Here is a 21,976-nt window from a genome sequence, read left to right on the forward strand (position 1 = left end):
TAAACGTGGCTTTCTTAATCACGGTTTGCTCACCACACGGGCTTAGCAAAATCCAGGCTATTCCATTGCAACAGGTAGTTTTACAGACACCTATCAAGAACAAAATAGGGATTCACACTCACCCTAATTCATCCCAAAATGTGACTCTAATTTCATGTCAATCGGACGTTTGATTGACTTCCTTTTTCCTCTTCTGAATTTACATCAGATTGGGGTTTACTTGTGATTGTTATTAAGAGACTTGTCACCTACTACACCGACTGGAGGGAGGGTTTCAGGAAGTGATAGCCGCTCTTTGTCTCACGTGCATCACAAAGCAAGGGCAGTCAGTCCCATTAGTAAATCAAAGGGTGCGTTGTCTGCGAGACATCGTAGGCTCTCATCAGACATCTCCATCGACATTGGCTCGTATACACGTGATACAAAATGTGCCGACCCAACATCGTGCTCTGCATCAGGTTGTGATGCTGCCTGCTGATTAGAAACCTTGCCTTTGCTTACAAGGCAGGGGAAGACTCTCCGTGAAAGTCATCAGTGTCCTTAGTTTCTTGGGTTCCAGTCCCCATGTTTTAGGGTGACCAGGCATCCTGGATTTGCCTGGACGGTTCCAGTTTTTCACCAGCTGTACAGGCAGATTTCAGTCAATTTAGCGTATGTCCCCGTTTTTGGTGAGTGTCGACTGAAAATGGCGGGAAGTGCTTTTTTATGCTTTGCAAAGCAGGAACAGTTAGCAGTTGTTTCAAGAAAGCAATATAATTAACAGTCAAGTTTACTGTCGGGCTAAAGGAATACACGGACGCGAGCTCTCTTTCATGCGTCTTTATTCCTGCCCGTACATTTCTTTCTTTCCTTCTTGCCCATACACCCCGCCCCTCCGCCTCCGCCTACCGCTATGCCTGAGCCGGAAGTCCGGACACAGTTAGGCACAGCAAGACGACATCAAGCTACTGGGTTTTAATTGCATTTTATGTATGTTCTTACTGCCTGATCTGTAATTCTCTGCTGAGCAGCGCTGGCATTCTGTGCGCTCGCTTGAAGTAAAATTGTAGAACTACTTCTATATTTGTGAAATGTCCCGGTATTTGGCTTTAACATTTTGGTCACCCTACCATGCGTGCTTATGCAGGGCCCTCTATGGTGCTAAGTTGAGGTCATACAATCGCTAAGCCTTGCTGCACGTGTATTCATACTACACAAGAGACAGCTGACTTTAAACAGTCTGCTACCTCCCGCCTGAGAAGGAAAGGCGTTTTACATAAGGGTGGGCTTACCCTTGCGGTTGCTCACGGGCGCGGCCATCTTGTTTTCACTTGTCTCGCGGAGCATGATCGTGAGAAGAAAGACATGTTCGCGTGACAAATGACGTGATCACGCGACGAATGACGTTACTGCGGGCGCGAACTGTCGCGAGACCGCGCAAATGGCTACCAACAATCCAATATCTTGTGGACAACGCGACCGGATCGGGAAAACTTGGCGGCGAACGCAGGGATTCAGGTAAGGCGATCGCACGCACGCGAGAATGTATTTTTTTACAGCGCGAGCAAGAAAAAAAAAATTCGGTAAGATGCGGATTGGGGAAATTTTGACATTTTCGCACTCTCCGAGGAACGCGAAAATGTCAAACTATCGCAATTTCCGCGAGCGGAACGGAATTTTCGCCCAGGCCTAGTTTAGTGCGGAACTACTGAGCTGTCTATAACAACAGTTTTGCAGCTTGAAGCAATTTTGCAATCGCACGCACACGCCCCCTCCACCCCCACCCCCACCCTTTAGTCCTTCCCAGTAAAATTCAAACCTGCCCTCCCCCGTCACATTTAGAAGAAGGGGGGCACAGATTCCCCAGTGGCAGAGCCAATCAAAAGTGGCATAGGCAGGGCTCTCCTGTTTAGGGTGGACTTTCCATTGAATATTTTGTCTACCTGGGTCCACCAACTAAAACATGTCTTTCCTCTGCAAGGAAAATAAACAACGGCTGCACATGTAGCAGGGAGAAAACTCATTGGCATCGTTTTGTTTCTCGTGCTTTTCACAAATAAAGCCCCACTAAGGTTTTATGGCCTGGCAGACTGGCACCTAAACCTAAATGACCCCCAAAGTCTCCATACTTGTCACTGCTTCATATGGGGTCCTTTCTTTTTTTATGCCTTTATCTTTGGCATGTACGATGCCTAAAACGTCATTCAACTCATTGGAGTCAGAAGAAAGGATTTAAAATTCCAACTTTGACGCAATAGGGCCCACAGACTATAGATTTGAGGGCTCTCGTTCATGTCTCTGCAGGTATCTGAAGTTTAAATTCCAAAAAATGAGGAGCAAATCCAATGGAAAGGGCCAGGTTCACACAGAAGATGGCACGCCAGACCTCTGCAAAGCGAGGTGGCAAAAGAACTACAGCAAAGTGGAAGTCAATGTCTTCAGCTTATTTGATGAGTTTTTAGAAATGGGTGAGTGAGATGAATGCTTTGTGAGCTATTCCGTTTTGCTTTGCATTCGTGTTTCTATTTTACTTAGCCCCCCGACCTGCTCTCTATCCTGCAGGGCTTTCTTTGCTTCACCTTCATGCCAAATGTTCTTCCCCTTATTCTTATGATTCCCTTCACAGCCTTTCATCATCTACTTTAGCATGCATTTCACATCCCCTGTGCCTCCTGCTGTATATTGCTACCTCTCCCATAAGATGTACATCTTTGTTTGGCGACCTTCATCCCTCTCTCTCTGCACTGCTATGAGTTTCTGTTTTTTAAGGGCTGTCATTGTTTTCTGTGGTAATCTTTCCCTACTTACACCTAAAAAGCCCATCGCATGGCGCCGTCTGTCTGTCAGTGGTGTCAATGTCAGTCCACTTTCCTATGCATCTGTTTCTCACTGCTGAGACTCCTCCCATTAGCAGTTTTCCTTCCTGTAACTCCTTCTGTCTGCACCTCCTTTTCTCAGTCTCTGTCATTTGTTCTTGCTTTGTTTCCATAATGCCGAGAATCTGTCTTTTCAGCAGTTTTGCTCTCTTGTCCTCTGAGAGTCCCTCTCGTTAGCAGTGTCGTACGCTTTATTTCTGTGTCTCTATCTGCCCTGCGATGCTCGATTGCCATGACTACCTCTGTGCCCTCTGGCTCGATTTTGCAGGCCTCACTGTTCGGTTTTACAATCCACAGTGATCCAGTACAGCTTCACCACCATTTTTGTGGCAGCCTTCCCACTGGCCCCACTGCTGGCCTTCATCAACAACATCATAGAGATCCGCCTGGACGCCATCAAGATGATGAGGCTGCAGCGGCGCATGGTGCCCAGGAAAGCCAACGACATGGGTAAGGGTCGGGCAACGGTGTCCTGTGCATAGTAAGCAGTATCACTGAGGTTGAGTTGAGCATATGTACCCTGTGCCAGTGCAAGGTAAGCTGTATCACTGAGGGTGAGTTGAACTTATGTACCCTGTGCCAGTGAAGCAGTATCACTGAGGGTGAGTTGAACATATGTACCCTGTGCCAGTGCAAGGGAAGCAGCATCACTGATGGTGAGTTAAACATATGTACCCTGTGCCAGTGCAAGGTAAGCAGCATCACTGAGGGTGAGTTGAGCATATGAACCTGTGCCAGTGCAAGGTAAGCTGTATCACTGAGGGTGACTTGAACTTATGTACCCTGTGCCACTGAAGCAGTATCACTGAGGTCGAGTTGAGCATATGTACCCTGTGCCAGTGCAAGGTAAGCTGTATCACTGAGGGTGAGTTGAACATATGCACCCTGTGCCAGTGCAAGGTGAGCAGTATCACTGAGGGTGAGTTGAACATATCTACCCTGTGCAGTGCAAGGGAAACAGTATCACTGAGGGTGAGTTGAACATATGTGCCCTGTGCAGTGCAAGCTGAGCAGTATCACTGAGGGCGAGTTGATCATATGTACCCTGTGCCAGTGCAAGGGAAGCAGCAACACGAGGGTGAGTTGAACATATGTACCCTGTGCCAGTGCAAGGTAAGCAGCATCACTGATGGTGAGTTAAACATATGTACCCTGTGCCAGTGCAAGGTAAGCAGCATCACTGAGGGTGAGTTGAACATATGTACCCTGTGCCAGTGCAAGGTAAGCAGCATCACTGAGGGTGAGTTGAACATATGTACCCTGAGCAAGGTAAACCGTATCACTGAGGTTGAGTTGAGCATATGTACCTTGTGCGAGTGAAGCAGTATCACTGAGTGTGAGTTGAACATATGTACCCTGTGCAGTGCAAGGTAAGCAGTATCACTGAGGAGAGTTGAACATATGTACCCTGTGCAGTGCAAGTGAAGCAGTATCACTGAGGGTGAGTTGAACATATGTGCCCTGTGCAGTGCAAGGGAAGTAGTATCACTGAGGGTGAGTTGAACATATGTACCCTGTGCCAGTGCAAGGGAAGCAGAATCACTGAGGGTGAGATGAACTTATGTACCCTGTGCCAGTGCAAGGGAAGCAGTATCACTGAGGGTGAGTTGAACATATGTACCCTGTGCCAGTGCAAGGGAAGCAGTATCACTGAGGGTGAGTTGAACATATGTGCCCTGTGCAGAGCAAGCTGAGCAGTATCACTAAGGGTGAGTTGAACATATGTACCCTGTGCCAGTGGAAGGTGAGCAGTATCAATGAGGGTGAGTTGAACGTATGTACCCTGTGCCAGTGCAAGGTAAGCTGTATCACTGAGGGTGAGTTGAACTTATGTACCCTGTGCCAGTGAAGCAGTATCACTGATGGTGAGTTGAACATATGTACCCTGTGCCAGTGCAAGGTAAGCAGTATCACTGAGGGTGAGTTGAACATATGTACCCTGTGCCAGTGCAAGGTAAGCTGTATCACTGAGGGTGAGTTGAACTTATGTACCCTGTGCCAGTGAAGCAGTATCACTGAGGGTGAGTTGAACATATGTACCCTGTGCCAGTGCAAGGGAAGCAGCATCACTGATGGTGAGTTAAACATATGGACCCTGTGCCAGTGCAAGGTAAGCAGCATCACTGAGGGTGAGTTGAGCATATGTACCCTGTGCCAGTGCAAGGTAAGCTGCATCACTGAGGGTGAGTTGAACTTATGTACCCTGTGCCAGTGAAGCAGTATCACTGAGGTCGAGTTGAGCATATGTGCCCTGTGCCAGTGCAAGGTAAGCTGTATCACTGAGGGTGACTTGAACTTATGTACCCTGTGCCAGTGAAGCAGTATCACTGAGGTCGAGTTGAGCATATGTACCCTGTGCCAGTGCAAGGTAAGCTGTATCACTGAGGGTGAGTTGAACATATGCACCCTGTGCCAGTGCAAGGTGAGCAGTATCACTGAGGGTGAGTTGAACATATGTACCCTGTGCAGTGCAAGGGAAACAGTATCACTGAGGGTGAGTTGAACATATGTGCCCTGTGCAGTGCAAGCTGAGCAGTATCACTGAGGGTGAGTTGAACATATGTGCCCTGTGCAGTGCAAGCTGAGCAGTATCACTGAGGGTGAGTTGAGCATATGTACCCTGTGCCAGTGCAAGGGAAGCAGCATCACGAGGGTGAGTTGAACATATGTACCCTGTGCCAGTGCAAGGTAAGCAGCATCACTGATGGTGAGTTAAACATATGTACCCTGTGCCAGTGCAAGGTAAGCAGCATCACTGAGGGTGAGTTGAACATATGTACCCTGTGCCAGTGCAAGGTAAGCAGCATCACTGAGGGTGAGTTGAACATATGTACCCTGAGCAAGGTACACCGTATCACTGAGGTTGAGTTGAGCATATGTACCTTGTGCCAGTGAAGCAGTATCACTGAGTGTGAGTTGAGCATATGTACCCTGTGCAGTGCAAGGTAAGCAGTATCACTGAGGGGAGTTGAACATATGTACCCTGTGCAGTGCAAGGGAAGCAGTATCACTGAGGGTGAGTTGAACATATGTGCCCTGTGCAGTGCAAGGGAAGTAGTATCACTGAGGGTGAGTTGAACATATGTACCCTGTGCCAGTGCAAGGGAAGCAGAATCACTGAGGGTGAGATGAACTTATGTACCCTGTGCCAGTGCAAGGGAAGCAGTATCACTGAGGGTGAGTTGAACATATGTACCCTGTGCCAGTGCAAGGGAAGCAGTATCACTGAGGGTGAGTTGAACATATGTGCCCTGTGCAGAGCAAGCTGAGCAGTATCACTAAGGGTGAGTTGAACATATGTACCCTGTGTCAGTGGAAGGTGAGCAGTATCAATGAGGGTGAGTTGAACTTATGTACCCTGTGCCAGTGAAGCAGTATCACTGAGGGTGAGTTGAACATATGTACCCTGTGCCAGTGCAAGGTAAGCAGTATCACTGAGGGTGAGTTGAACATAGGTACCCTGTGCCAGTGCAAGGTAAGCTGTATCACTGAGGGTGAGTTGAACTTATGTACCCTGTGCCAGTGAAGCAGTATCACTGAGGGTGAGTCGAACATATGTACCCTGTGCCAGTGCAAGGGAAGCAGCATCACTGATGGTGAGTTAAACATATGGACCCTGTGCCAGTGCAAGGTAAGCAGCATCACTGAGGGTGAGTTGAGCATATGTACCCTGTGCCAGTGCAAGGTAAGCTGCATCACTGAGGGTGAGTTGAACTTATGTACCCTGTGCCAGTGAAGCAGTATCACTGAGGTCGAGTTGAGCATATGTGCCCTGTGCCAGTGCAAGGTAAGCTGTATCACTGAGGGTGACTTGAACTTATGTACCCTGTGCCAGTGAAGCAGTATCACTGAGGTCGAGCTGAGCATATGTACCCTGTGCCAGTGCAATGTAAGCTGTATCACTGAGGGTGAGTTGAACATATGCACCCTGTGCCAGTGCAAGGTGAGCAGTATCACTGAGGGTGAGTTGAACATATGTACCCTGTGCAGTGCAAGGGAAACAGTATCACTGAGGGTGAGTTGAACATATGTGCCCTGTGCAGTGCAAGCTGAGCAGTATCACTGAGGGTGAGTTGAACATATGTGCCCTGTGCAGTGCAAGCTGAGCAGTATCACTGAGGGTGAGTTGAGCATATGTACCCTGTGCCAGTGCAAGGGAAGCAGCATCACGAGGGTAAGTTGAACATATGTACCCTGTGCCAGTGCAAGGTAAGCAGCATCACTGATGGTGAGTTAAACATATGTACCCTGTGCCAGTGCAAGGTAAGCAGCATCACTGAGGGTGAGTTGAACATATGTACCCTGTGCCAGTGCAAGGTAAGCAGCATCACTGAGGGTGAGTTGAACATATGTACCCTGAGCAAGGTAAACCGTATCACTGAGGTTGAGTTGAGCATATGTACCTTGTGCCAGTGAAGCAGTATCACTGAGTGTGAGTTGAACATATGTACCCTGTGCAGTGCAAGGTAAGCAGTATCACTGAGGGGAGTTGAACATATATACCCTGTGCAGTGCAAGGGAAGCAGTATCACTGAGGGTGAGTTGAACATATGTGCCCTGTGCAGTGCAAGGGAAGTAGTATCACTGAGGGTGAGTTGAACATATGTAACCTGTGCCAGTGCAAGGGAAGCAGAATCACTGAGGGTGAGATGAACTTATGTACCCTGGGCCAGTGCAAGGGAAGCAGTATCACTGAGGGTGAGTTGAACATATGTACCCTGTGCCAGTGCAAGGGAAGCAGTATCACTGAGGGTGAGTTGAACTTATGTGCCCTGTGCAGAGCAAGCTGAGCAGTATCACTAAGGGTGAGTTGAACATATGTACCCTGTGTCAGTGGAAGGTGAGCAGTATCAATGAGGGTGAGTTGAACGTATGTACCCTGTGCAAGGTAAGCAGCATCACTGAGGGTGAGCTGAAAATATGTACCCTGTGCCAGTGCAAAGTAAGCAGCATCACTGAGGGTGAGTTGAACATATGTACCCTGTGCCAGTGCAAGGTAAGCAGTATCACTGAGGGTGAGTTGAACATATGTACCCTGTGCCAGTGCAAGGTGAGCAGTATCACTGAGGGTGAGTTGAACATATGTACCCTGTGCAGTGCAAGGTGAGCAGTATCACTGAGGGTGAGTTGAACATATGTACCCTGTGTCAGTGCAAGGTGAGCAGTATCACTGAGGGTGAGTTGAACATATGTACCCTGTGCCAGTGCAAGATAAGCAGTATCACTGAGGGTGAGTTGGACATATGTACCCTGTGCAGTGCAAGGTGAGCAGTATCACTGAGGGTGAGTTGAACATATGTACCCTGTGTCAGTGCAAGGTGAGCAGTATCACTGAGGGTGAGTTGAACATATGTACCCTGTGCCAGTGCAAGATAAGCAGTATCACTGAGGGTGAGTTGGACATATGTACCCTGTGCAGTGCAAGGGAAGCAGTATCACTGAGGGTGAGTTGAATATATGTATCCTCTGCCAGTGCAAGGTAAGCAATATCACTGATGGTGAGTTGAACATATGTACCCTGGGCCAGTGGGTGGTAACCAGAATTGGGAAGGTATGTAATTACTGGCAAGTGCCTGGCACATAAGGTCAGCAAGGCTAGAGGTACTGTACTGATCAAATACAGCCCTGTGCATGTCACTTTTCGTGGTGTTAGTGAACGGGAAATCTAGATTGGGTTAAGGACACGGAGTTCTGCATTTTACGTATCTCACTGTCATGCGTTTACTCCAGACAGCAGCAAACAAAGAATGTAGAATACTCGAATATTTTTTTCTGTAGTTTTATTTACATTCCAGTAACAACATTTGGATTCAAAGAACAGTCACAGGCACAGTCCATGAAGCACTGGCAATTTCAATCCATTAATCTTGACCCTGTTTTCAGGGACTCTGTAATGCCCAGCACTGCGCCACATCATGCTGCAGAATTGCCTACAATATTTTATCGATTAAGCCAAAGGGTGTGAATATCATAAATGTCCATTTCAAACATTATCCAAATATTTCTACTCAACTGCTATTAGAGCTGAAAACACCAAATTAACCTGTGCTTAACCCTCTAATAGCTTGGCACAAAGCAATCAGACTTAACTTAGAAGCAACGGCGAAAGTATTTATGCAGCACTCAAACAGTAATAAAATGGAAACAAAACTAAGCCTGGGAGAAGTTTGCGGAGTTTACGCCAAACTTCGCGAAGTGACAAAAAACACTCTGCCACGCTACACAGAGTTCCGCAAGAGGTGGAGTGCGTTAGGGTCATGCCGTTCGTAGTGATTTTGAGCGCCGGGTGTTTGTCCGGCGCTGGAAAATCATTGCGAACGGCGCTATGCGCAGCGCAAGAGGGCGCAGTTTACTTTCTGCTGCACAAGTAGATTTTCTACTCGAGCGGCAGCTTTCTCAATGCGAACAGAAGGTTTCTCAACACAAGTGGTCGTGACCTGCCGTTACCACTCGCATTGAGAAATCCGACCACCGGGGTTGCGAAATCTCTCTAGGAGGTTGATTTTCCTCGCTCGCCTCACTTGACGTTGATGAGCACGAGCGAGAGAAAAACCTCAGCAGGGTGGAGGTTTTGGGAACTCCGCATGTTCCGCGGAGTGCGTAAAACTCCGCGAACGAAGCGGAGTTCACAGCCCAGGGTTAAACACAACACAAACAAACTCCTACACCAATTTAAAAAATAGAGTAAAACTTAATGATCTTATTATCTGCCTTCAAGAAACTTGGGCATTGCATTCTGTATCTTTAAATTTTTATGAAGAATTTGCTATAACAGTGATCCCCAGTAGATCCAACGGCAGACCCTCTGATGGCCTATCCATCTATATCTCTACAGCGGTCAAGGCCAGGTCAAGACAACTCCTTGTAATTCCTTTCAGGCGATAATCACTTATTACTTAAATATCGCTTATATCAAAATTGACCTACTCTTAATAAGTGTTTATTTAATCATTCATAAAAAGGACTGGTAATTACCATGAATAGTGCAGAGATCTTGCCCACGGTTGGGGTTTCCACTCCACCTCAGTTGTTGAAGCAGCTGAACTGGAAAGTACTGGATAAGGACAGATTAAAACTTTGGCAAAACTGTCCAGAGTGAATGTATCTTCGGATAGTTGTTGCTTCTGCAAAGGGCAATGATCTAAGCATTATGGCCAAGGATTATTCATTAATTGCTGAATAGAGTGGGCGCAGGTACTTATAGCTTAATCCCTTCCATACCAACTAGAACAATCCATAAGAATTTTTTTTACCGCGGAATTAATCTATCTAAAAAGAAAAATCAGCAGGCAAATTAGGCATATGCAGGAGGAAGATTTGGGCTGCAAAAAGGAAATACATGGACTCGCAATGGCTAATCTTGTATAAGATCTCAAAAGTTAAAGACCATAGCAAATTCTGGAGTTTGTCAATTAGCTTGATCAAGGCCGCAGCCCAGTGGAAAAAATTGAGTTAGTGCTGAGGTCTGGGAATCTTACATTATACAAGTCTATGTTAATGAGGAGTTTACTGCTACCCCCTTACTTCCCAGGTTTCTCCATAGAGCAGTGGCCTTCGTCCAGGGGTGATTTAATTAACATACACAGAACAAAATTGGTATAAAGAAAGGAAGAGCCCATGGTGCACCGGAGCCAAATGGCATTCCAGAGGCTGTGTTAAAGACTGATCTAGATTTCTGGGCTGACTAGTTAACTCCTCAACGGTTATAGATTCTTGGAGAGAATCTATTTTTTGCCCTCTGTTCAAAAAGGCCAACCATGCTGATCCCTCATGTTAACGTCTTATTGCATTGCTTGATGTGGAAGGAAAAGAATATGCTAGAATTTTATTGAAAGAATTGGAAGCTTGGATAGAGGAAAAACAAATAATTCCTTTCTACCAGTCGAGATTTGCCTGCAATACCAGAAACAACATCCTTGCAGTTTCATTCCTGGCACAGCAGGCCATTGTAAACAAGAGCCCTCCTTTATTCGCATGCTTCATAGACCTTTGATAAGGTTATCAGATAGACACACATACTTTGGAATACATTTCGAGCATTCCAACTCCTTTACTGCAGGCCCTAATCTCATTCTATTCTAACATGAGGGTGGAAATGAAAATTGGCAATGGCTGGGAGGTTTCAGCAAAGATTTATATGAATAGAGGACTGAAACAGGGGCACCTTCTGGCTCCAGCCTCCTTCAATTTGTATTCTGCAAACATTGGCCTAACTCTGGGCTCTGCCAGATCATTTCCACCCAAAATCCACATCCACCATATTCAGCTTCTTTAGTATGCTGATGGCATTGTTCTGTTGTATCAGACTTACATCGGCCTTCAATGGGTAATTGATAAACTTCACAACTTCAATTTGGAAAATAAGCTAATTCTTTATGAAGCAAAATCCAAGGTCATGGTATTTGGGATGTTTGCTAATAAAGCACTGACAAAATGACAGGTGGGCCTAGCCACCTTGAGTTATACCACTGCATACAACTACTTGGGTGTACGTCTAATTGAAAAAGGGTCTCCAAAAGTGCACCTGGCTAAATTAAGGAACAAGGGAGTTAGCCTTGCCTATGCCTTGTGCAGACTACAAGCTAAGCTTCTAAGCCCACCAGCTTCCCCTCATTTAATTGTTGCACAAAGCAAACTCCTGCCAGCTTTAATCTATGGGCATCATGGGTTTCCTTGCATGCTTGCTTCGACCTTAGCTCAGATTCAATATAAAGTTTATAGAAGCTATTCCGTTCCATAGCAGCTGTTCTAGGGCCCAAGTGTGTAATGTTGTAGTGTGCCAGGCAATATGTACTTTCCCCCCACAGACACTCTGGAGACGTTCTAATTGGTAATTGCGCCTTTATTACACTTTGCATGCACCTGTGGAGAGAGCGCCGGGCAACACGCTCCGATCGCGTCTCTCGTTCGCGCCGTTGTCCTTCGCGCATGCGCTGTAGCGTCCAACGTCCGCTACACGCCTTTGCGTCACCACGTAGTGCGCGCGTCCACTAGACCGCGACACTACATATCTCCCCCTTTTCACACCACTCACACAGAGTCCCCGACCCGGAGGTCAGTCCATTTCAAAGTCTCTGAACTTGGATGGTCTCACCACTGCTCTTCCCCCCCGTGTGTGTCTTACCGGAGTGGAATGTCCTTCTCGGCTTCCCTCTGTGACCAGGCCTCCATCTGTACCTTTCGGAGAGCCCTGACTCTCCTTCTCTTTTACCTCGCCATCTTCTCTCGTGGTCTCTCCCCCAGGTCTTCTCCCTGGGTTGTCTCTCTCTCTCTCTTGCTCACCGCCCATGTCCTCCCTGGGGCCTCCTTCGGATGAGTCTGTGTCCTTCATCACCCCCTCTGCCGGGTTTTCTCCTTCCGTGCACTCTCGGGGCCACTGTAAGATCTTATTGCATTTTGCCATGCGCTCGTGTGACCACACGTTACCGTCACTGAGCAGTGCTGCCCTGTCATACACCTCTTCTACTCTGAGGGGTGGGGAGTATTTGCTTTCTCCTTTCCGCTTAAGGATCGCCAGCTTCACTCTGACCCACTCCCCTTTTTCCAACGCAGCATCTTTTGTCTTCTTGTGGCGGTTGTAGTGCTCCGTGTAGATGCGTTGTGCCTTCTGCAGGTTGTGCTGCACCACTGCCGGAGACCATTTGCTAGTGATGGACTTCTCCTGCCATGCCACATTGTCTTTGGTAAAAGGTTGCCGTCCCCGTAAGATCTGGAAGGGACTGTACCCCGTTCCCGTGGGGGTGATGCGGTATGCCCATATCGTGCTGAGCACCTCCTTTTCCCAGTCTTTACCTCTTGTGATGGCCGCCTGTATGGAGCCCATCAGCACCCTATTGAACCTCTCTACTTGTCCATTGCTGGATGGGTGGTAAATCGAAGTACGTTTGAGTACTATGCCATTTCTGTTCGCGAACGTGACCCACTTGTCGGAGATGAACTGGGGGCCATTGTCACTGATGATGCTCCTGGGTATACCTTCCCGAAGAAACATCGCCTTGAGGAAGCGTAGGATCTCGTCCGTGTCCATGACCTCGTTGATGTGCACTTCTGGCCATTTCGAGTATCTATCCACCAGTACACATAGATATTTGGGGATGCCTTGGTCGTCCAGTATTGGTCCCAGGATGTCCACTGCTACCTCTTCCCAAGGGTTGCTGGGATTAGCGAATTTCCCTAGGGGTGGTCTCATCGGTTTGAGAGTCTTGTCTGCCCCTTGGCATTGCGCACAGCCCTTCACGTGCCTCTCAACGTGCGTGTCCATTCCTGGCCACCAGTAAGTTTGTTTTGTTCTGGCCTTTGTCTTCACTATTCCCAGGTGGCCTTCGTGAAGTATGGCTAGCAGGGCAGGTACGATGTTCTCCGGCGGCACCACCCTGTCACCCCTGTAGACGAATACTCCATCGTTGCCCACCGACAGCTCTTCTCTGACTTCGTAAAACTGCCTGATTTTTGGACCTTGTCGCCTCCTGTCCGGCCATCCCCGCACAATGCACGCCTTGATCTCCTCCATGTCGGCATCCACTTCATATGCATCCTTCCAGTCCTGCCTGCTGATGGCCTTTTCCGGATCGTCCGTCAGAGCCACCATCTCGTCGTCGTCTTCCCTGTCGTTGGACGCGTTGTCCATCGCAGATGCCCTGCTGAGGTAGTCCGCTATTTTGTTCCTGGAGCCCGGGATGTATTCCACGTCGTATCTGTACTCCAGGAGTTTCAGTGTCATCTTCGCTATCCGGGGTGTGGCGCTGGCATGGCCATCGGATGTCAGTACTTTCATGAGAGGCTTGTGGTCTGTCTTCACCTGGAATCGGGTCCCCCACAGGAACTGCCGGTACTTTGCCATGGCCCATACTACCGCTAGCATCTCTTTCTCTATCACGCTGAACTTTTGTTCCGATGCTGTCAGCGTCCGGGACGCGAAGCTGATCGTTTCCGTGCCACCTTCTGGTCTTTCTTGCATGAGCACGGCTCCCAGTCCCTTTTCACTCGCGTCCGTCATCAATATCGACCGCCCCTGGGGGTCGAATCCTTGCAGCGGGACTGCTCCGCCAATCTCCCGTTTCACGGTGTCGAACTCTTCTTGCGTCTCCTCCGTCCATCTGAACGCCGTCTTGTCCCTCGTGAGCTGCCTCATGTGGTGGGTTTTCGTGGCAAAGTGTTGGACGAATTTACTGTAGTACTCTGCCATCCCTAGAAACGACCGCACTTCCTCCTTGGATGTGGGTGGCGGTGCTTCGCAGATGGCCTTTACGTTCCCTCTCTTCGGCGTTATTCCTTGTGCCCCTATCTCGTGTCCCAGGTAGGTGACAGATGTCATCCCAAAATGGCACTTCTCCCACTCTGCTGTGAGGCCCTTCTCCTCCAGGATCTTCAATACTGCCGACAGTTTCTTGTCGTGGTCCTCCTGCTCCGTCCCCATCACTAAGATGTCGTCCTGGAAGTATTGCACTCCCTCAATGTCCTTGAATAGGCGGGCCATCAGCTTCTGGAACACCGCCGCTGCCGAGGCGAGACCGAAGGGCATGCGGCAGAATTGGTAGCAGCCGAACGGCGTGATGAACGATGTCAACTTTTTGCTCGTCGGATGTAGTGCTACTTGATGGTACGCCGATTGCAAGTCTATGGTGGAGAACCATTTCACTCCTTTCGTGCGGGCCAACATTTCCTCAATGCGTGGCAAGGGGAACCTCTCCACCACTATGCACTTGTTCAACTCCCTGAGGTCCACACAGAGGCGCACTTTGCCTGACGGTTTCATGGCCACCACCAAGGGGGCCAACCACTCCGCGCTGTCGATGGGCTCAATGATTCCTCCTTCTTCCAGTCGGAGGAGCTCCTGTTGCACCGCTTCCCTAACAGCAATCGGGATGTTCCGTACCTTGTGTGCGACTGGCCGGGCGTTGTCTTTGAGGATGATTTTGTGGGAGAACTTCTCCAGCCTCCCTATCTTCCCGCCGAAGACCTTCGGGTGCCCGCTCCGCCATTTTCCTGCCGTCGACTCCTCTCCGTCCAGTGTCGCCAGCACTTGGGTGTCCCCTCCTGCGTTCAACTGTATACCCAACACTCCTTGGTCCATCCAGCCCAGGACTGACGGTCCTTTCTCTGCGACGTACAGCTTGCAGGTCGCGCTCCTCTCCTTGAATTGGAACTTCATTGTCTTGAACCCTACCATCGGGATCGGGTCCCCTGTGTAGGTGACAGGTCGGATGTCGGGGGGTTCCAGGTGTGTGCCCCACGTGGGTCTGAACTTCTCGCTCCATACTGAACGTTGGATTATCGTGTAAGGAGATCCAGAGTCCGCCACGATGGTGATGGGTATGCCTCCTACTATCATGTCGCATTGAGGCTTGCGCGATCTTCTCTCCTCTATGCCCAGTACCTGGTCCTCAATACACAGGACTTCCTCGTCGTCTTCACGGCCTTCTGCTTCTTCCCCTTCGTCCTGTGCCACGAATTTCACCGCCTGCTGTCTTCCTTTCCTGCGGCAAACCTTTTCGTAATGGCCGACTAGGCCGCAGAACGCGCACTTGGCTCCGAACGCGGGACACCGTTTGTCGTGCGCTGCATGATTCGAGCTGCCGCACCTGTAGCATTTCATGGCCTCGCCTTTGCCCTGTTTCCAAGTCGGTCCGGGTCTTGGTTTCCCTGTGGCCGCTCCTCTGTACTCCCCCGTCGTTTGTTTCCCCCGCGTCTGGTGGTCCGCGTCGTCTACTTTGTTGACTGTGAGTCTGGGGGCCTGTTCTCCTTTGGCTGCATCCGCACAGCGTTTCGTTAGCTCCGCTCTCTTCACTATGGCGATCACTTCATTTAGCGTTGCATCTCCATTCGCCCATAGTTTGTCCTGTACTGACTTGCTTGTCGTGTGCATGACGATCTGGTCCTTGATGAGTTCGTCCTGCAGTCCGCCATACCTGCACGTCATCGCCAGCTTCCGCAGTGCCGCCACATAGTCATCCACGGATTCTCCCGCTTCTTGCTTCCTCTGCTGGAAGTTATAGCGGTCGATTGAGGTGCACACTGCCGGTCGGTAGTGGTTGTTCAAATCTTCTATGGCGTGGGTGAACACGTCTGTGTCTCCTGCTGGTCTGGTGATCGGTGTGAGATTTTGGAACACCCGTATTCCTTCTGGTCCTAGGTTGTGTAGGAGTATCCTCTTCCTCCTGGCGCTAGAGAACGCCTCCTCGTTCTCATCTTCTAGCGCTTCCAGGTAGTTCCTGAAGTACTCCCTCCAGTCTTCCCACTTCATTATGGGTTCTCCCGGGCGTGGTAGGAACGGTATCGGCGTCGTCAGAGTCGCTGACTGTGCACTCATTTTGGCGTCCACTGGCTTCCTTGGGCTACCTGGTGCGTCCGTCCCCACACCCCTACTTCGGGTACCTGGGACTGCGTTCGAGCCGGCTGCTCCGTCGTCCCCTGACTCCGCCAGGATCTCTTCTGCGGCTCCGCCGTCCGTCCGCGATATCCCCTACCACGTGGCTGGCTCTTCGTTGCCTACGTGCCACTCTCCGGCTTCTTTCTGCCTCTGCCGCGCTCTCCCGGTGTGTAGGCGTCTGCTGTTTCGTCTCTCCGGTCTCTCACCGTGTATGGTGGTGTCTCTCCTGGCTGGCTTCTCTGTGCTGCAGGTTAGGGGGGCACCTTCCGCCTGTTGCACCTGGGGTTCTTCTTGTCCCAGTCTCGTCGCCACTGTAATGTTGTAGTGTGCCAGGCAATATGTACTTTCCCCCCACAGACACTCTGGAGACGTTCTAATTGGTAATTGCGCCTTTATTACACTTTGCATGCACCTGTGGAGAGAGCGCCGGGCAACACGCTCCGATCGCGTCTCTCGTTCGCGCCGTTGTCCTTCGCGCATGCGCTGTAGCGTCCAACGTCCGCTACACGCCTTTGCGTCACCACGTAGTGCGCGCGTCCACTAGACCGCGACACTACAAAGTGCGCTTAGAGTTTGGCTTATTAAAGCAAGATCTTGCCTGCAAAACGTATTTTTTTTCAATATTGACATCTGGTATTTAGGGCAAAAGAAGGGAGCCTGAAATCCATTATTGGGTCATTCCTGCTTGGGCAAAAAAGTAATTCCGCTAATCCCTGGGCGTGCTATTTAAACAAAGCATTTTAAACCCTAGAAATTGGTGATACGTGGAGTAACAATCTGACAAGATTGTCCTTCAAATCAACATTGGACGGTCAGGTATTATTATTCAGCCAGGCAGAAGATATGGCGAAGTTAGCTAAGATTAAGTTCCCATTTTTACTTTTGGATTCCTATAACTCTCTACTTACGCAATATTATCTGCAAGCAAATTTCAACAGCTCTATGAGGTTGTTGATTGTGAGAATGAGATTTTTGCTGTTTCCAATCAAAGAGCAAAGACTATCTATCAATCAATCAGTAGATTTGTAGAGTGCTGCTTGTCACCTGTGAGGGTATCCAGGCACTGGCGGGGTCCAGTTGGTTAGCCGAATAGCCAGGTCTGCAGGAAATCTCAGAACTCTGGAAGTGATGGGGATGTCCATAAATGAAAGGGTAGCTCTTTCTCTATCTGCTAGGTAGGAGAAGGAGTAACATCCTCATCTACTACGTTGGGTGGAGGAGGTGAGGGTTAGAGAAAGGGACGCAGAGTATAGGTGTCTGGTGGGCTGATTAAAGTTCAGGCAGTGGTTCAAGTAGGTGGGTTCGCAGTTGCATAGGACCTTGTATGCATGGGTCAGGAGCTTGAACTGCCATCTTTTCTGTGCAGGAAGCTAATGGAGTTCTTTGAGGTAGGGGGTGATGTGGGCTCATCTAGGGAGAGCCAGCATGAGTCAGGCTGCAGTGTTATGTGTGGGCTGAAGTCCACAGAGCTGCGATCCCTGCTTAGAGAGCGTTGCCTTAGTCCAGTCGGTCTGGACATGAGGACTGAGGTGAAGGTGCGTATTGAGCTTTGGGGTAGCCATTTGAGTATCTTACGAAGCATGCCAAGGATGAAGAAGCAAGTGGAAAAGACAGAGTTGACCTGAGTCGTCATGGTTAGCTTGTTATCCAGAATGATGCTTTGGTTCCTAGCATGGTCAGTGGGGTTAGGAGTAGGTCTGAGTTCTGAAGGCCACCAGGATGCGTCCCATGGGGAGCATTTGTTTCTGAAAATCAGTAGCTCTGTCTTGTCCGTGTTGAACTTCAGGCAGTTGTCCTTCATCCAGTTGGCAAAGTCTTTCATGCAGTTGTGGAAGTTGGTGTTGGTGGGGTCTTTGGAGAGAGAGAGAAGATGAGTTGTGTGTCGTTGCCGTAGGATATGATGTTGAGTCCGTGGGTTTTAGCGATGCTGGCCAGAGGTGTCATGTAAGTGCTAAAGAGGGTGGGACTGAGCGAGGATGCTTGGGGTACTCCACAGATGATTTCGGAGGTTAAGGGAAAAGGTGGACTTTTTGAGTTCTTCCGGTGAAAAAAGAGGCAATCAATCTGAGAGTGGCTTCTTGGATGCCTATTCTGTGCATCTTTGTAATGATTGTATGATGGGAGACCATATTGAAGGCTGCAGAGAGGTCTAGGAGGATCAGAGTTGCAGTCTCTCCTTGGCCGAGTAGGGCTCAGATGTCATCGGTAGCTGCTATGTGGGCTGTCTCGGTGCTGCGGTTGCTGCAGAATCTGGATTGGGAGGAGGCGAGTAGGAGGTTCTGTTCCAGATGTGAGAAGAGTTGTTGGTTGTTAGTTTTTTCTAATACTGTGGCTGGGAACGGGAGCAGTGAGATCGGTTGGTAGTGGTTGAGGTCGCTGGGGTCTGCTGATCGTTTCTTTAGTAAGGCATTGACTTCTGCATGTTTCCAGTTCTCGGGGAAGGGGGCTGTGGCAATTGAGGTATTTAACAAGGTGGTTAGTACGTAGCTTATTCTTGCTTCACCTTGTTGATGCAGTCACAGTGGTGATGATGGGCGCAGAAGTGGGGTTGAGTCAGGTCTCAGTGAGGAAGAGGACGTCAGGTGTGAAGGTGGAGGTGAGGTCCCAAATCTCGGTGGTGTGTTTGCATAGTGAGCGTGTATTGAGAAGGACACATGCAAGTTCGTGTTTCTGTTCAGGTGGCGTCTGTGGTGTGTTCGGGTGGGGCTGGTCGGTGAGGCTGGTGTGAGTGCAGTGGCAGATAAAGTGGAAGTGGGTGCAGGTGAAAGGCCCTACCATGGAGCATGGATATGTGCGATGGAGTGTAGAGCTCAGCAATGGCGTATCTTTGGGGGGGCGTGAGGGCCAGGGGTTGTGGTGCTGGGCATGGTCCAGGAGCAGACAGGTGCAGATGGGCCTGTCTTTGACGCGTCCTTGGTGCGCCAGCGGTGCGTCCAATGCATAGTCTCGCTGCAGCCTGCTTTAAGTAGGTCCTGGGGTAGGCGGGGCTTCTGTTCCCAGGAAGAACGGTCAGTAGGAAAAACTGGTTGGGGAAACCCCCGAAGCGATGGTGTCGCTAGATCAGGTTGGAACAAGCAGAAACTGGAGTCCACAGGCAAGCAGCAGTTTAGGTGTCCAGATGCCTACAGACTGTCATGGTCCTCAGTTTCGTCTTCCTCCTTAGGTTGCAGCCTGTGCTCCTATAAACAGGAAATATTGTATTAATCTTTTATGCTGCTGTGTGGCTGTGAGCAATGAATGGAAATTTTACATTAAACAGGTCATGCAGCACCTGCAAGGAAGCAGCATTACACTGCTTGAATACCAACATAATCTCTGAATTCTGTCGTTATGCAAAATTCCTACAGGCCAGTTTTTAAAAAACTCTTATTTCTAGTTTTCTGGGATAGCAGCTCAGTGCATGTCCCGGAGCATCAAGTTTTGTTACTTGCCGAGTCAGTCCATAACACTTGTGGTGTTCTTAGTTATTACCACAATGTTATTTTGTGATGATTTTATGAAGTTGGATCTTTATGCATTATTTGGGATTTTACTATACAATTTATTCTATACCTGAGGTATGATTGATGTTATGGATTGTAAGGAATGCGGTTACAAACTTTCTGATGGCAGTAAATACAACTAGTCATATGTTGGCAAAAGCACAAGGCACTTTACAGTTTATAGTTTTTAATACTATTTTATTGTTCTGATAATTTTATGAAGTTCATTTTTTTTAAGCATTACTTGCCATTTTTATTGTTGTGTTTATTCTAACCCAGACGAAAGACTGATTTGACAGTAAGGTTTTATATATTTTCTGATGGAAATAACCGCAACTAGTCATATGTTGGCAAAGCTCACCGCACGAGGTACCCTATATTCTATCTCCTTGTTTTCATAACACGGGCTCATCAAGAAATTCCATCAGCTTGGCGCGTCCCACTGGAGTTATTACATCACAGGAATTTTTTTATCATCTGAGTGTAATATTTTTGCTTTTTCATTATATGGATTTGTAATGATTTTAGGTAATCAAACAAATATTTATTCATTCAAAACGTAATAAATTATTTGACAAAACAACAAAAATGCTATCAGTAGTGCTAGATAAGATTAAACGGGGCGCGGTACTCCATCATGCTAAACATATAGGAGCTGACATACTTCTTTTACAAGAGGCACATATGCTTGGTCCAAAGACCCACTGCTTAGCTCGATACAGCTTTGTTCACACCTTTCACGCAGGATTCGTGAGGGGCTCCAGAGGTGTTGCCATATTGATTCACCGCTGGGTCGCATTCACATTAATACAGCAGTGGGTCGACATACGTGGTCGATATATTTTTGTCCATGGGGAGGTAGCTGGGGAACGGATCGTGTTTGGCAAGGTCTGTGTCCCCCCCAACCCTGGGGCAGAGTTTCCTTGATCATTTGGTAGCAGGAGAGCTCGCAGTGGTGGCTAGGGACTGGAAAGATGTAATGTCCCCTGGTGTTGATAGATGGCGCCCTGCGGGCACCATAACAAAACCCTCAGACTCTAAACTATGAACCCTGGTGGTCATGGTAGGATGGGTAGACACATGGCGGGTGCATAATCCCGTGGAGGCCAGTTATACCTTCTTTTCTCATACCCACATTTCCTACTCCAGACTCGACTACATATTTGTCCCCCGCTCTTTTGCCCATAGAGTACCGAAGGCAGCGATCCTACCTAGGGGTTTGTCAGTTCACTCGCCCGTAGCCATTCATCTTATGATAAGCCTGAACCAGCCCCCCTTCTGGTGGCGGTTCTCGGTGTGGCGCTTACAAAATTCAGCATATCATGCCCATATTCGGAGCGCACTCTCAGACTATATATCGTATAATAAAGGGACAGTGTCCTCGGCGTGCACCTTCTGGGAGGCCATGAAGTCCACATTATGAGGGGTAGATATTAGCTTCTGCACAGCAGAAAGGAGATAGCGGAGAAAGTTGTTTCTCCAGCTAGAGGCACAGATCATGACTTTGGAGCGTAGGGTCCGAGATGCAGATGGGGCAGCGATGCGCCGGCAACTACGCATCTACCAGCAACAATATCATAGTATGCAGCTGGATGAGGCACGGGGCGCGTGGCTAGCTACACAAAGCAGAATCTATCAATAGGGCAAAAAGTCTGGGACACTTCTCTTTCGACTATGTCAACAAGCGCGAACATATACTCCCCTACAGGGTCTCCTCTACTCCTACGATGCTCTGGTCACGGCCGATAGCATTGCGGACTACTGCTGATCTTTATATACTGCCCGCAAGGTCCTTGATGCCTCCGAGATCAAGCAATTTTTTAATGACATCCCTCCGAAGGCCCTTTCCAAAGAAGCCCGGGAGTCCCTTCACGCCTCCCTGTCAATGGAGGAATTGGCCACTACATTGGCTGACCTACACGTGGGTAATTCTCCCAGTCCGAATGGCCTCCCCAGTGAATTCTACAAAGCCTACATGGCCCTGCTAGGCCCTCATTATCTAGCGGCCATACAAGAATCTGTCCAGACCACATACATGCCCCCCGATTGGAGACATGCCGAAATTGTCATGGTCTACAAGCCAGGGTGTCCTCCGGAACTTCATGCATCTTACATGCCAATTTCTCTCTTAAATGTGGAAGCAAAGTTATTGGCTAAAGCACTGGCCACCAGACTCTTGGCTCATCTTCCCAACCTGATTCACCCGGATGAGGTGGGATTTATGCCCTGACGGGCGACACAAGAGAAAACAGTGTGTCCAGAAGGACTAG

General features: G+C 48.8%; 1 protein-coding gene across 5 annotated transcripts in view; it reads left to right on the forward strand.

The window, feature by feature from the left end:
* ANO9 (anoctamin 9) overlaps positions 1-21,976 on the forward strand; it is a 519,627-nt gene that overhangs the window by 450,976 nt on the left and 46,675 nt on the right. For all 5 annotated transcript variants that reach the window (XM_085644947.1, XM_085644948.1, XM_085644950.1 and 2 more), the window contains 2 exons: positions 2,284-2,447; positions 3,153-3,305. In XM_085644947.1, the coding sequence (XP_085501073.1) occupies positions 2,284-2,447; positions 3,153-3,305 (317 nt within the window). The remainder of the gene's footprint in view (positions 1-2,283; positions 2,448-3,152; positions 3,306-21,976) is intronic.

Source organism: Triturus cristatus, chromosome 3_1 (genome assembly GCF_964204655.1).
Source record: "Triturus cristatus chromosome 3_1, aTriCri1.1, whole genome shotgun sequence".
Taxonomy (NCBI): Eukaryota; Metazoa; Chordata; class Amphibia; order Caudata; family Salamandridae; genus Triturus; species Triturus cristatus.